Source organism: Eptesicus fuscus, chromosome 17, assembly GCF_027574615.1.
Source record: "Eptesicus fuscus isolate TK198812 chromosome 17, DD_ASM_mEF_20220401, whole genome shotgun sequence".
NCBI classification, from domain to species: Eukaryota; Metazoa; Chordata; class Mammalia; order Chiroptera; family Vespertilionidae; genus Eptesicus; species Eptesicus fuscus.
This window is the reverse complement of record NC_072489.1, coordinates 16,281,512-16,292,535: the sequence shown is the minus strand read 5'-3', so window position 1 is coordinate 16,292,535 and position 11,024 is coordinate 16,281,512. Positions and strand designations below refer to the sequence as shown.

At 52.6% G+C, this 11,024-nt stretch overlaps 1 protein-coding gene and 1 pseudogene across 1 annotated transcript; one reads left to right on the top strand and one right to left on the bottom strand.

Annotated features, from left to right (window-relative positions):
• The first annotated feature begins 3,147 nt into the window (after nt 1-3,147).
• Nucleotides 3,148-8,956, top strand: PLAU (plasminogen activator, urokinase). The gene is made up of 11 exons (XM_054728705.1): nt 3,148-3,237; nt 3,526-3,612; nt 4,079-4,112; nt 4,268-4,375; nt 4,793-4,967; nt 5,155-5,246; nt 5,440-5,650; nt 5,829-5,977; nt 6,542-6,682; nt 7,031-7,179; nt 7,824-8,956. The coding sequence occupies exons 2-11, from the start codon at nt 3,556-3,558 to the stop codon at nt 7,998-8,000; spliced, it is 1,293 nt and encodes a 430-aa protein (XP_054584680.1). The 5' UTR covers nt 3,148-3,237; nt 3,526-3,555; the 3' UTR covers nt 8,001-8,956.
• Nucleotides 8,957-10,036: 1,080 nt separating this feature from the next.
• LOC129152092 (60S ribosomal protein L28-like) lies at nt 10,037-10,465 on the bottom strand (annotated as a pseudogene).
• Between the last annotated feature and the right edge of the window lie 559 nt (nt 10,466-11,024).

The window sequence follows — 11,024 nt, the reverse complement described above, 5'->3', positions numbered from 1 at the left end:
TGCCACATCTGACTTAGGAGGTCTGGACCCCTGAGACACAGAGCCAGCGGACCGGTGGCTTTCCTCTGGGAGTCAGGAACAGGATGAAGTCACACACATTCAGTTCCTTATTCTCTCACTCTTGACAGAAGCGTCAGAGAGCCTAGACCACCACGTTAGTTCCTGGATCTCAGGCAAGCAACTAGCTCGCATTACATACAGCAAGTGCTTTCCAGGAGTTAGAGCCCAGCGTCCCAGGAGTGTTTCTGGAAGGAGCTCTCCAAGGCCAGCAGCAGGGCTCCCCTGAGCTGCAACATCTCTCATCACCTGGCCCTCTCTTCGTGGCATTCTGTCTTACACCCCTCTCCCCTGGAGGAAGTGAGGTGTAGAGCATAGGAACAAGGATCAAGTTCTAAGGGTCCTTGCTGGCTTTGCCACTCATCAACTATATATATCTCCACTCCACCTCATTTTTCTCATCTGCAAAATGGGAATGTTTCCTAACACATCATAAGGCAATTGTGAGTTTAAAGAGGAACCATTTGTTGCAAAGTGCTTTTTAGCACAGGACAGAAACAATGCCAGTATTATTATTATTATTTTTTTTAATGGCAAAAAAGAAGTGAGAGAGAGAGGCAGAAAACTTCCAAAGTGCCCAGAGCTCTATATGTCCACTAGTTCACCGATTCATTCATAAGAAAGCACCTGTGTGAACAGGGATGCACAAATGCTGAGGGAGAGACAAAGATAGTTAAGATGTAGTTTCTGTCCTGAAAGAATTGAAAGACAAAAGATGGACACAGGGATTTCAGAGAGCTCAAAGGTCACAGCGTGGAAGGGAAGTTTTGTGAAGAGTTGGAGGCCCCAGCGTTGTTCAGCCAGGTGAGGAGGCCGCAGAGGGAAGGAAGGAGTAGAGGGGTGTCATGCTGGCTGCATAACGGTCTCCAAGCCTCTTTGTTGGGGAGGAAATGAAGTCATCCTGCTCTCGAAAATCAGCATGACAGCCTCCAGCCAAGTAATCTGGAGTCATGAGAGCTGCTGGGGAGCTCTGTGAATCATGGCAGTCTGCTGGGAATTTCCTGATCACTAACCTGAGTTTCGGGGTAAGTCCTAAGGCTGCAACATCCCTGTTTACATTCTGATCACGTTTATTTACAATTAATGGATTCTAAATCCAAACAAAACATGTCACCAGCTTAGAGGAAGTAGTGAGGCCGCTCTGAGAAGTATAGAGCACCTCTGACTCAGTCCATCCTCCTGGAGGCTGGCAGCTTAGCCGGTTAGCTGGGCGGGTGCAGAAAAACTCTCTCTGGAGGACAGTGGGTCATCTGCCTCCCTATAGCTGGATGGTTAACTTACACTTTCCGCAGGCAGAGGCTGGCATCCCGAGACCTCTGGCTGGAACAGAGCAAAGAGGTCTGGCACTGTCTCTTCCCTCCTCCACCTGTCCCTCTCAAGTGGAGCCAGACTCAAGGTCCAGGTTTGCCAGGCAGCAAAATGCTGCAGGTGTAGCAGGGAGAGAGACCAAGTCTTGGGTGTGGTCTTGGTTCTCTAGTGAGTTTACAGGGACTCAGACCTCTCCTCTCCCATCAAGGGGGATAGTCTTGGTGGGTAGGATCCAAGTGACCCCCAAACCCAGGTCCCCAATACTCAGGGAAAGGTGTGTGTGTGTGTGTGTGTGGGGGGGGTGAATGAACCCCAGAGTCCCCACTGTGCTCCTTCAACTATGCCAGAGGGATATGTGCATGTGCCTGTGTACAAAACTCTTTGCCTTTGCTCAAGAAGAGCAGGCTGAGTGTTTTATACATGGTCAGTCTTACTGGAGGTCAGTCTTATTTGACAAGCAATTACTTTATCTTATGAGAAACAATGCCCTGTGATGGAATAGAACACTAAATAAACATGCATTTGAAAATCTGTCATTATCTTTTTGGAATGGATGATACAAAGATGTGTTTTCAAAAACGTAAACAGTGTTAAAGAAATCTTTTCTTTCTTGTCCTCCAGTTCCCCAAATCCTCTCCTCAGAGGTGAAAACGGAACTTCCTACCCGATCTACAGCTCACAGTCTACATCAATAAGACTTTACTATCCCATTGTCTTCATTAACCAACTGTACTCTGGCCCAGGCATATAAATGGATGGCTCAGTGGTAGAGCTTCCACCAATGAACCAGGAGCTCAGGATTTGATTCCCCATTAGGGCACATGCCTGGGTTGTGGGCTCCATCCCCTGTAGGGGGTGTGCAGGAGGCAACGGATCAATGCTTCTCTCAACATTGATGTTTCTATCTCTCCTTTCCTTTCTGAAATCAATAAAAATCTATTTAAAACAAAAAAAATTAATAAATGGATTGTTCATTATAGGAACTCCCTGAAAGACCTGTCAACACTTCCAATAGAAAGAAAGCATCAACAGTTTGTGCCCTAAGACTTTGTTTTCACAATACTACAATATTGTATCAAGACCCCAATCTAATCCTCACTTTCCTTTTTGTTCAATCCCCCCGCCAAACCAGCCCTCACTTCCAAAGAATGCCCTTAGCCCAAACTGCAAATTCTCAATAAAATCCGACCTCGCCTTCCCCGCTTCCTCATACACTAACCAAACTCCCTCACCGAGGTCTGGGCTTTGTCTCATCCATGGGTTGGGTTGATAATTTTGGGGAGAGCCGGCATTCGACCTAAGCAGCCTCTGTTACCAAGTGTTTTGTCTGTGTTTTCAGCGAGGACGTGACACGTGCACTTCACACTGAGAAAAAGACTTCACAGCCATGAGACCCTGGTTCTCACGCTCGCTCCTGGGCAGGTGGAGGCCCAGGCGGGAAGGTTGGAGAAGAGCGCACCTAGGGACCCGGGGGAGGCATCGGAGCTGCACAGGGGAGGCATCGGAGCTCCCCGGGGCCCCTCCTCTCCGCACTGGGTGTGGGTGGTGGGTGGGCTGCCCTGGGCGGGGCCCAGGCCTGGGGATGTAGGTGCCTCTGTGTCAATCAGCTCAGACCCCGGTCGTCCCCACCGCCGGGACCGCGCTGCTGCTCGCGCTCAGTCCCAGTCGAGGAAGCGCGCAGGGTCCGGGTCGGGGAGGGGAAGGGAGTGGACGGGACGATCGGGGCCGGGCCGGGGCGGGGCCAGCGCCTGGGCGGGTCTTAATATACAGCCCGCGCCGCGGGGTAGCTCACAGCGGGGACTCCGGAGCCCAGAACCCGGCGAGCAGCACCCCGTCCACCCGTCCGCGCCGCCCCCGCCGCCGCCGCCGCCGGTGAGTGCAGGCCGCCCCTGCGGCGCTGGGAGGATGCGCGCCCCGCTCCTGCGGCTTCCCTTCCCCCAACCCGGCTGCCCGGCTGCGCGCCGTCTCCGCCCCGCGTGCCCATGCGTCCCCTGCGGGTGCCGGTCCCCGCGGCGCCGAGCCCCTGAATCCCGGAGCGGAGAGGCGACCGCGGGCTCGCCCCGCAGGTGACCTAGGGCCACCGCCCGGAGCCGCAGTGACCCGCCCGGCGGCGCGCTCCTCACTCCTCGGCGTCTCCCCTGACTTCTCCTTCCCGCGCAGGCCGCTGTCTGGAGCCCCAGCCTCGCCACCATGAGAATCCCGCGGGCGTGCCTGCTCCTCTGCGCTCTGGTCGTGAGCAACTGCGAAGTAAGCGGCGTCCCTGCTTGGACTCCTGGCGGTGGGAGGGGGCTTGCAGGACCCCCCGAACAGCGCCAGGGGAAGGCAGGGGCTGGTAGGGAGCTCACCCCCCCTCCCCCGCCCCCATCCCATCCACAGCAGGGCCAGACCCTCCGGGGAAAGAGGACAGGTGTGGCCGAGGGGACCTCGGGAACCAGGGGAGCTCGCACTTGCAGGCTAGAGAGGAAGAAGCCTTTGGAACGGCCCCAGCCTGTGCCACCTGATCTGGGAAGCTTGCTTGAGTCAATCCACTTCTCTTCTCTGGAAACCTATGATCGATCTTCCATTTGAGGGCTAGTTAGATATGACCAGGGTGAGGAGAGAGGGGGCTGTAGGGAAGGATGAGTTCTGGGATTGGGGCCAGTTTATCCACACCCTGAGGCCCCAGGGGTGTGGGACCTTTGGTGACCTTTTCCCCTCCCCCTGTCTTTTCCAGGACAGCCATGATGTTCATGCGGAATCTGGTGCATGTGAGTATCCATCCCTTGCACAATATCTGGCTGCACAAACACATCTTGGAGAAGCCTCAGGAGACAGCCCTTCCCTGTCCCTGATGCAGGGCCGGCTCCCCCCTTACCTCCTCCCATGCTCCTTGCTTACCCACCCCCACCTTTGTGATTTTCAGCAAACTGTGGCTGTCTGAATGGAGGCACATGTGTGTCCTACAAGTACTTCTCCAACATTCATCGATGCAACTGCCCAAAGAAATTCCAGGGGGAGCACTGTGAGATAGGTATGGAGATCCTTACTCTGTCTGGGAGGAGGGGGCACAAGAGATTTGGCGGCAGGGAGAGATGAGTAGGATGCAAGAGCAGGCAGGGGTAGGAGGTGGGGGTGGAGTGGGGGGCGTCATCCCTATGCAATGTGATAGACACATTGCATCCTACCAGCACACCTCCCAGGATGACCTCTGACCCTAACTGACCTAGTGGTAGACAGCTGCTCCCTCAGCATTGGGAGGGCAGAGTCAAACACGTAAACACACATTGTCTTGTAAGCTGTGGCTGCACATATGTGAAGTGGGATGGAAGGAGACTTTCTAGTGTCTTCTACCAGGGCTGAAGTCACCGAGGCCTGGCATGATCTCTAAAATGCCTGTCTGAACCTCCTTCTCTTTCTGATATTCTCTCATCCTCACATCCTTCCGTAGATACGTCGGCAACTTGCTACCGGGGAGATGGTCATTCTTACCGAGGGAAAGCCAACACCGACTTCATGGGCCGGCCTTGCCTGGCCTGGAACTCTGCCAATGTCCTTCTGAAGACGTACCATGCCCTCAGACCTGATGCTCTCCAGCTGGGCCTGGGGAAGCACAATTACTGCAGGTGAGGTGGGGGCAGCAAGGACCTTCCCCATGGCCTCACAGAAGCCCTTATGAACACGCCCTGGTGCTTCCAGAGTGCTGGCCATAACATGAGAATAGCAAGGCCTCTGGCTGAGTCTTTCTTGGAGGGGAGGATGCAGGAAAGACATTCTGTTGAAATGACACCCCTCTCCCATCTGTGTTGCCAGGAACCCAGACAACCAGAGAAAGCCCTGGTGCTATGTGCAGGTTGGCCTGAAGCAGCATATCCAAGAGTGTATGGTGAACGACTGCTCTTTAAGTGAGTGAAAGTGTCACCAACCTGTTTATGATAGCGGGTGAAAGGGGACGCATTCATGTGTCATCTGATTCCATCACAGGAGGGATGAGGATGGAGGCCTGCCTGGCCCCCCAAAGCTGGGAGGTCAGAGGATGAGGAGGGGGACACTTCATCCTACCCATCTTACCAAGACACCCCTCTCTTTCTCCTCCAGGAAGAAATCCTCCTGCCAAAGCAGAGTTTCAGTGTGGTCAGAAGGCTCTGAGGCCGCGCTTTAAGATTGTCGGGGGAGAATTCACCAGCATTGAGAACCAGCCTTGGTTTGCAGCCATCTATAGGAAGCACCGCGGAGGTTCTGTCACCTACGTATGCGGGGGCAGCCTCATCAGTCCCTGCTGGGTGGTCAGCGCCACACACTGCTTCATGTACGTCCCTCTGTCTCTTCTCCCTGGCCCTCCTGCCATACCCCAAACACATCCCTTTCTCCTTCCCGGCAAAGGATTTCATTTCAATTCTACCCTCTCAGAGCCTTGGGGACAAGTCATGCTCCAAGGTCACTGTGGTGGGGAGGGCTTGGAAGTGACAGCTCCTCCTTTCCCACAGTAATTACCAAAAGAAGCAGGACTACATTGTCTACCTGGGTCGGTCAAAGCTTAACTCCAATACACCGGGGGAGATGAAGTTCCAGGTGCAAACGCTCATCTTGCATGAGGACTACAGCGCTGACACTCTTGCTCACCACAATGATATAGGTGAGTGGAAAACCCTCATCTGCTATCATGAGGGTGACCCAGAGAGGAGGGGTTCAAAAAGAGACTCAAGTGGGAGGTTGAGGTTGAAGGGGAACCTGAGGACCCCACTTTACACAACAAAGGGAGCAGTGGGGAAGGGGTTAGGGGCCTCCCCTGTAGAGTCCCCGAATTTCCAAACACGTAGCCCTCCCTGGGTGGCAGTGGCCCTGTGGGCAGTGGCTTAGGCTGGGATGCCCCTTCCTTTGCTGGAGGCAGACTCTGTCCCAGGATAGAGAACGCAGGCAGAGCATTGGGCTGAATTTCAGCCCAGCTACCTCAGTCAGGGCTTTTTGTAGGGAAAAAAACTCTCATACAGCTGTGTGCAGGAGCCCTGGCTGCCCAGGCCTTTGTCAGTGGCTGGAACAAAGCCCATGAGGCATGGGACAAGGGAAACTTGCTTCATCCTACCAGCACACCTCCCAGGATGACCTCTGACCCTAACTCACCTAGGGATAGACAGCAGAGATGGTGACCTCCTGACCAGCTGGTGATCTTTCCCCTCTGACCTCTTCCTCCTTCCCCCAGCCTTGCTGAAGATCATTTCCGACTCGGGCCAGTGTGCACAGCCATCCCGGTCCATACAGACCATCTGCCTGCCCCCAATGTATGGAGATGCTCGTTTTGGCACAAGCTGTGAGATCGCTGGCTTTGGAAAGGAGAATACCTGTAAGTGACCTTTGGGGCTGGCTGGAGGTCCTGGGGGAGTGTTGTCACCTGGAAGTGAGCTCCGCTTGATGAAGGGAGGACTGTGGAGATAGAGAAGGAGCATTGGGAGGTAGCAGATGGGTCCAGAGATGGAGTGGGGATCATTGTTTAGGGAATGGTGAACCATAAAGGTAAATAAGTGGAGGGTGAGGGGCTATAACTGGGGTAAAAGCTCAGATTTGGGTGGGAAAAGAATAGGGGCTTTCCCTGGTAGGAATACTTTTTGGTCCCCTCCCTGGCAGAGAGTCCCAGTAGAAGGGCTGGGCAGACACATCGTAACGTAAAATTCTCCACGTTTCTTCCATCTAGCCGACTATCTCTATCCAGAGCAGCTGAAAATGACTTCTGTGGAACTGATTTCCCACCGGCAGTGTCAGCAGCCCCACTACTATGGCTCTGAAGTCACCACCAAAATGCTGTGTGCTGCTGACCCAGAGTGGAAGTCAGATTCTTGCCAGGTGAGAGTTCTAAGCATTTCTCTCCATTATCCCCAGATCTCTCCAGGGCTCCTGAGCCTCTCCAGCCAGAGCCCCAAGAAGCCAGAATCAGGAGCTCAAGTTTTAGGTTTAAACCAATTCTTACGTTTTTACCAAACACTTGTCAGCCTGTCTCTGTGCTAGGCACTTCAGATGCGGGGAGAGAGGAGGACTAAGAAGAAACAATAGAAAATAACATAGCTCAGTGTTCAGAGTGTGGTGTTAATTATAAATGATCAGATGTTTAGGAGAGGGAGCTGAGTGCCAATTAGATGGTCACGGAGGGGAGGCTGTAAAGAGAATGTGGCTCAACAGGGACTTGAGGAGGCAGAGGGAAGACTGGAGAGCATGTCAGTTGCAAGATGCAAAAATGAGAGTGAGCACAGCATATTCCAGGATGGGAGAGAGGTGGGGTCTGGGAATGTAGGTGGAATAGTGGCAGATAATAGGGCTTTGAAAGCCAACCAGAGGATTTTGAACTTGATGTGGTAGGAAATGGGGAGTCACTAAGGACTTTGACTTTGGAAAACTCTCCCTTCTCTCTTGGGTATGATTGGGTAGTAGGATCCGACGGCCCCCTTCCTAACTTCTTCCAGGGCTCACTGTTTGTGTTCTTGGCTTAACAGGGAGACTCAGGGGGGCCCCTGGTCTGCCCCATCCAAGACCGCCTGACTCTGACTGGGATTGTGAGCTGGGGCCGTGAATGTGCCATGAAGGACAAGCCGGGTGTCTACACGAGGGTCTCACGCTACCTGTCCTGGATCCGCACTAACACCGGGGAAGAGAATGGCCTAGCCCTCTGAATGGCCTAGCCCTCTGGGGGCCCCAGGGAGCCACGGGAGGAGAGGAGCATCACCCACTCCCACGCTGACCGTCATTTTTGCAGTCGCTCCATCTGCACCAGCCACATATAAGGAAGGGACTGAGGAGGAGAGGCTCTGCAGAGGTGGTTTTGCTTGTGCTGCCCACCAGGGTGAGCAACAATGGCTTTATCCTCAGATTCAGGACTGGGTGCTGGATGCCCAGATCCCCTCTGGCCAGGATGGAGGGGTGGTCCTGATCCAGGATGGTACTGACCAGTAGTTTGTTTTTTTCTGGAGATAAAAATGACATCTTCTATGCTTGGGAAGGAGAGGTAGCTCCCCCAACAGAGGACATTCGTGAGGCCTATTATTGGGAAATGAATCATTTCCCCATTAGGAAGTGCAACAGAACTGAGGTCTCTTGAGGGAGCTTGGCCAATGTGGGAACAGTGGTTTGGGGAGCAGGGACATTAATAACTTGAGGGTAGGGCTCTGACATTCCATGAATGTATCAGGAAATATTATATATGCATGTGTATATTTGCACACTTGTGCTCAGGCTGTGAGGAGTCAGAATGAGTAAGAGCTGGTGTTCCTGTGTCTAACTATAAGTCTAGATATTTCCCTAAACTGTATGGACTATGGTGCCGCATAGAATGGCCTGTCAGGAGAGGTCATGGGTCACTCCTGAGGCCTCTTGGGTCTCGCATGTGATGATGCCTATGAATGTATCATTCTGGGCATGGCTCGTGACCAGCATGAAAACTTCAGTTTCACTATCACATAAATGTCCCTTTCTTGGACACTTATCCCTTCTGACCTTTCAGCCAAATGCATCCAATCCTCACTGAGTGGGGTGAGGACCACTCCTGTACACTGAATATTTAATTATATTCTGCTATTTTTATTTATATCTATTTTTATAATTTTGAATAAAGATGATTAATAAAATGTGATTTTTCTAAAGACTTTTGTTCTTCCCTGGTGTTGGTATGGGAGGGAGTTGGGGAGCATAAAAAGCAGGAAATGGCCTTGGTGGCATGTACCCCAGAGTTTCTTTTGGGGCTGCATCTCTGGAGTTAACGGGGCGTTGGGAAGTAGCTAGGAGAGTTCTAGGTTAGGCCCTCCACAGCACATAGGCACAAAAGGAGTAAGCCAGGGACCCACAGTTTGGTCCATGGTGTGCAGGCTGGGTATCAACCCCGCAATGCCCTCCTCTGCCTGATGCTTTTGCGCAGTGCACATCTTGTATGACTGTGCGTGGTGATCCTCTTTAGTCTTAGTCTCACCATATTCTCTTCACTCTGTCCCCAACAACCCAGGGCTGACCTCAACCAAGCAGAACACCTGTCTGAGTAAAAATTATTGATCCAAAACCCAGCTTAGCTTGAGTCTGTTGGCATTCAGGGAACAGAAAACATAACTGCCCATTAACTGTGTGGGGCTAGTGCTGAGTTTTCTCAATATGTTAATGGAGCTCATGACCTGCCATTGCTATTCTTACGATCAGGTGGCTCAGAGTCTGACACTGGTTGGTATCCTAATGGAGGTGCGCATATGTTTTGAACCAAATATCAGCTTTGAAAGAACTAGAGTATAGAAGGCAGGCTGGGAGACAGGGTTGGAAGCCCAAATACTGGAGTTTCCAAGCGATGTTAATGGGTTTGGCAGTGTTTCTCACCTGAGAGGCTTTTTAAAAAATAAACGTGCCTATATTCCACCCACAGAGATTGTGATGCAGGTCAGGGCTGGTGCCAGGCTCTGGGTTTGAAGAGCTCAGGTGTTTCCGATAAGCACCCTGAGTGAATATCTTTTGGGGACAATTGGCCAGGTTATGTGCAGTGCCCAGTAAATTCAAGATGTGGCCAGCATGTGTTCTCTGTACAAACAGTCAGTTTTCTGCGTGGGGTTTGGGGGTGCCAGGTCTCCTGGGCTCCCTAGGGCCCCGGGAGGGCAAGGACCCAGAGTATTCAGCTTTTTGTTTTTGTTTCTGGAAAGCTGGCTGATACCTTGGTTGCTTTGGGGGTGGAGGGTGCTCAGGAGCTCTTGGTGGGGCGGCGCTTCCTTCTCACCTTCACGGGCTTCTGGCTGCACAGCGGGCGGCTGGCCCTGCGCAGGGCGGCCCTGGGCCCATCCGGGCGGTACTTGTTCCTGTGGATCAGGTGCCGGGCCCTGCGTTCTTGTTGATGGTGGTCCGCATGTAGGAGGTGGCCGGCTTTCACTACCCGATTCTCCGCTTCCTGGTGACCGCCACACCTTTGCCGTGGGCCGCAGGCTCCACGCCCACTGTCTTGCGGTGAATCACACTGTTGTAGCGAAAGGAGTTGTGGGCCTTCAGATTATTGGGTTCGGTGCTGTACATCTGCCTGTTCCTCTTGATCAGGAAGCTGACTGACCATCCACTGCAGGTGGAAGGAAAGCGCCCAAATAGTCTTTAATCCCCATAATCTAGCACGTTGTCTCATTCAGTATGATGTAGTGGTTTCAGAGCATGGATTTTGGAGTCCGGTGGCCAGGACTAGAATCCTGGCTCTAACACTAGCTGTGTGATTTAGGAAAGAATCTTAACCTCTCTGTGCCTCTGTTTCCTCATCTTAAAAGAGGTAATACTATCTACCTCCTGGGATTATTATAAGGATTCATGAGCTCATAAATCTCTCAGCATAATCCTGGCACCTAGTAAAGGCACAGAAATGGTGGCTATTACCACAAAGCCACGTAAGTTCTTGTGGAATTGAATGGACCCCACTCCCCTCTACCACCCTAGGATTGCATTGGTGTGTTTTGTGTGAGCTGAAACTTGCTAGGAAAGGAAAGGCGTGCTGTGAAGCTAAGGGGCCCAGCCCACACTGAGTTGCTGCTCAAGCTCTGCATTCCCCCCAGGGGCCAAGAAGATCCTGTTCCAACATGAGAGCTCTAGCACCAGGGCTCACAGACACTGAAAACAGGAAGTGTGAGCTCCACTGGTTGCATTGAGCAATGACACTGCTAACTCTCTTCAGACCGTTTCCCAGCCGCCACCCC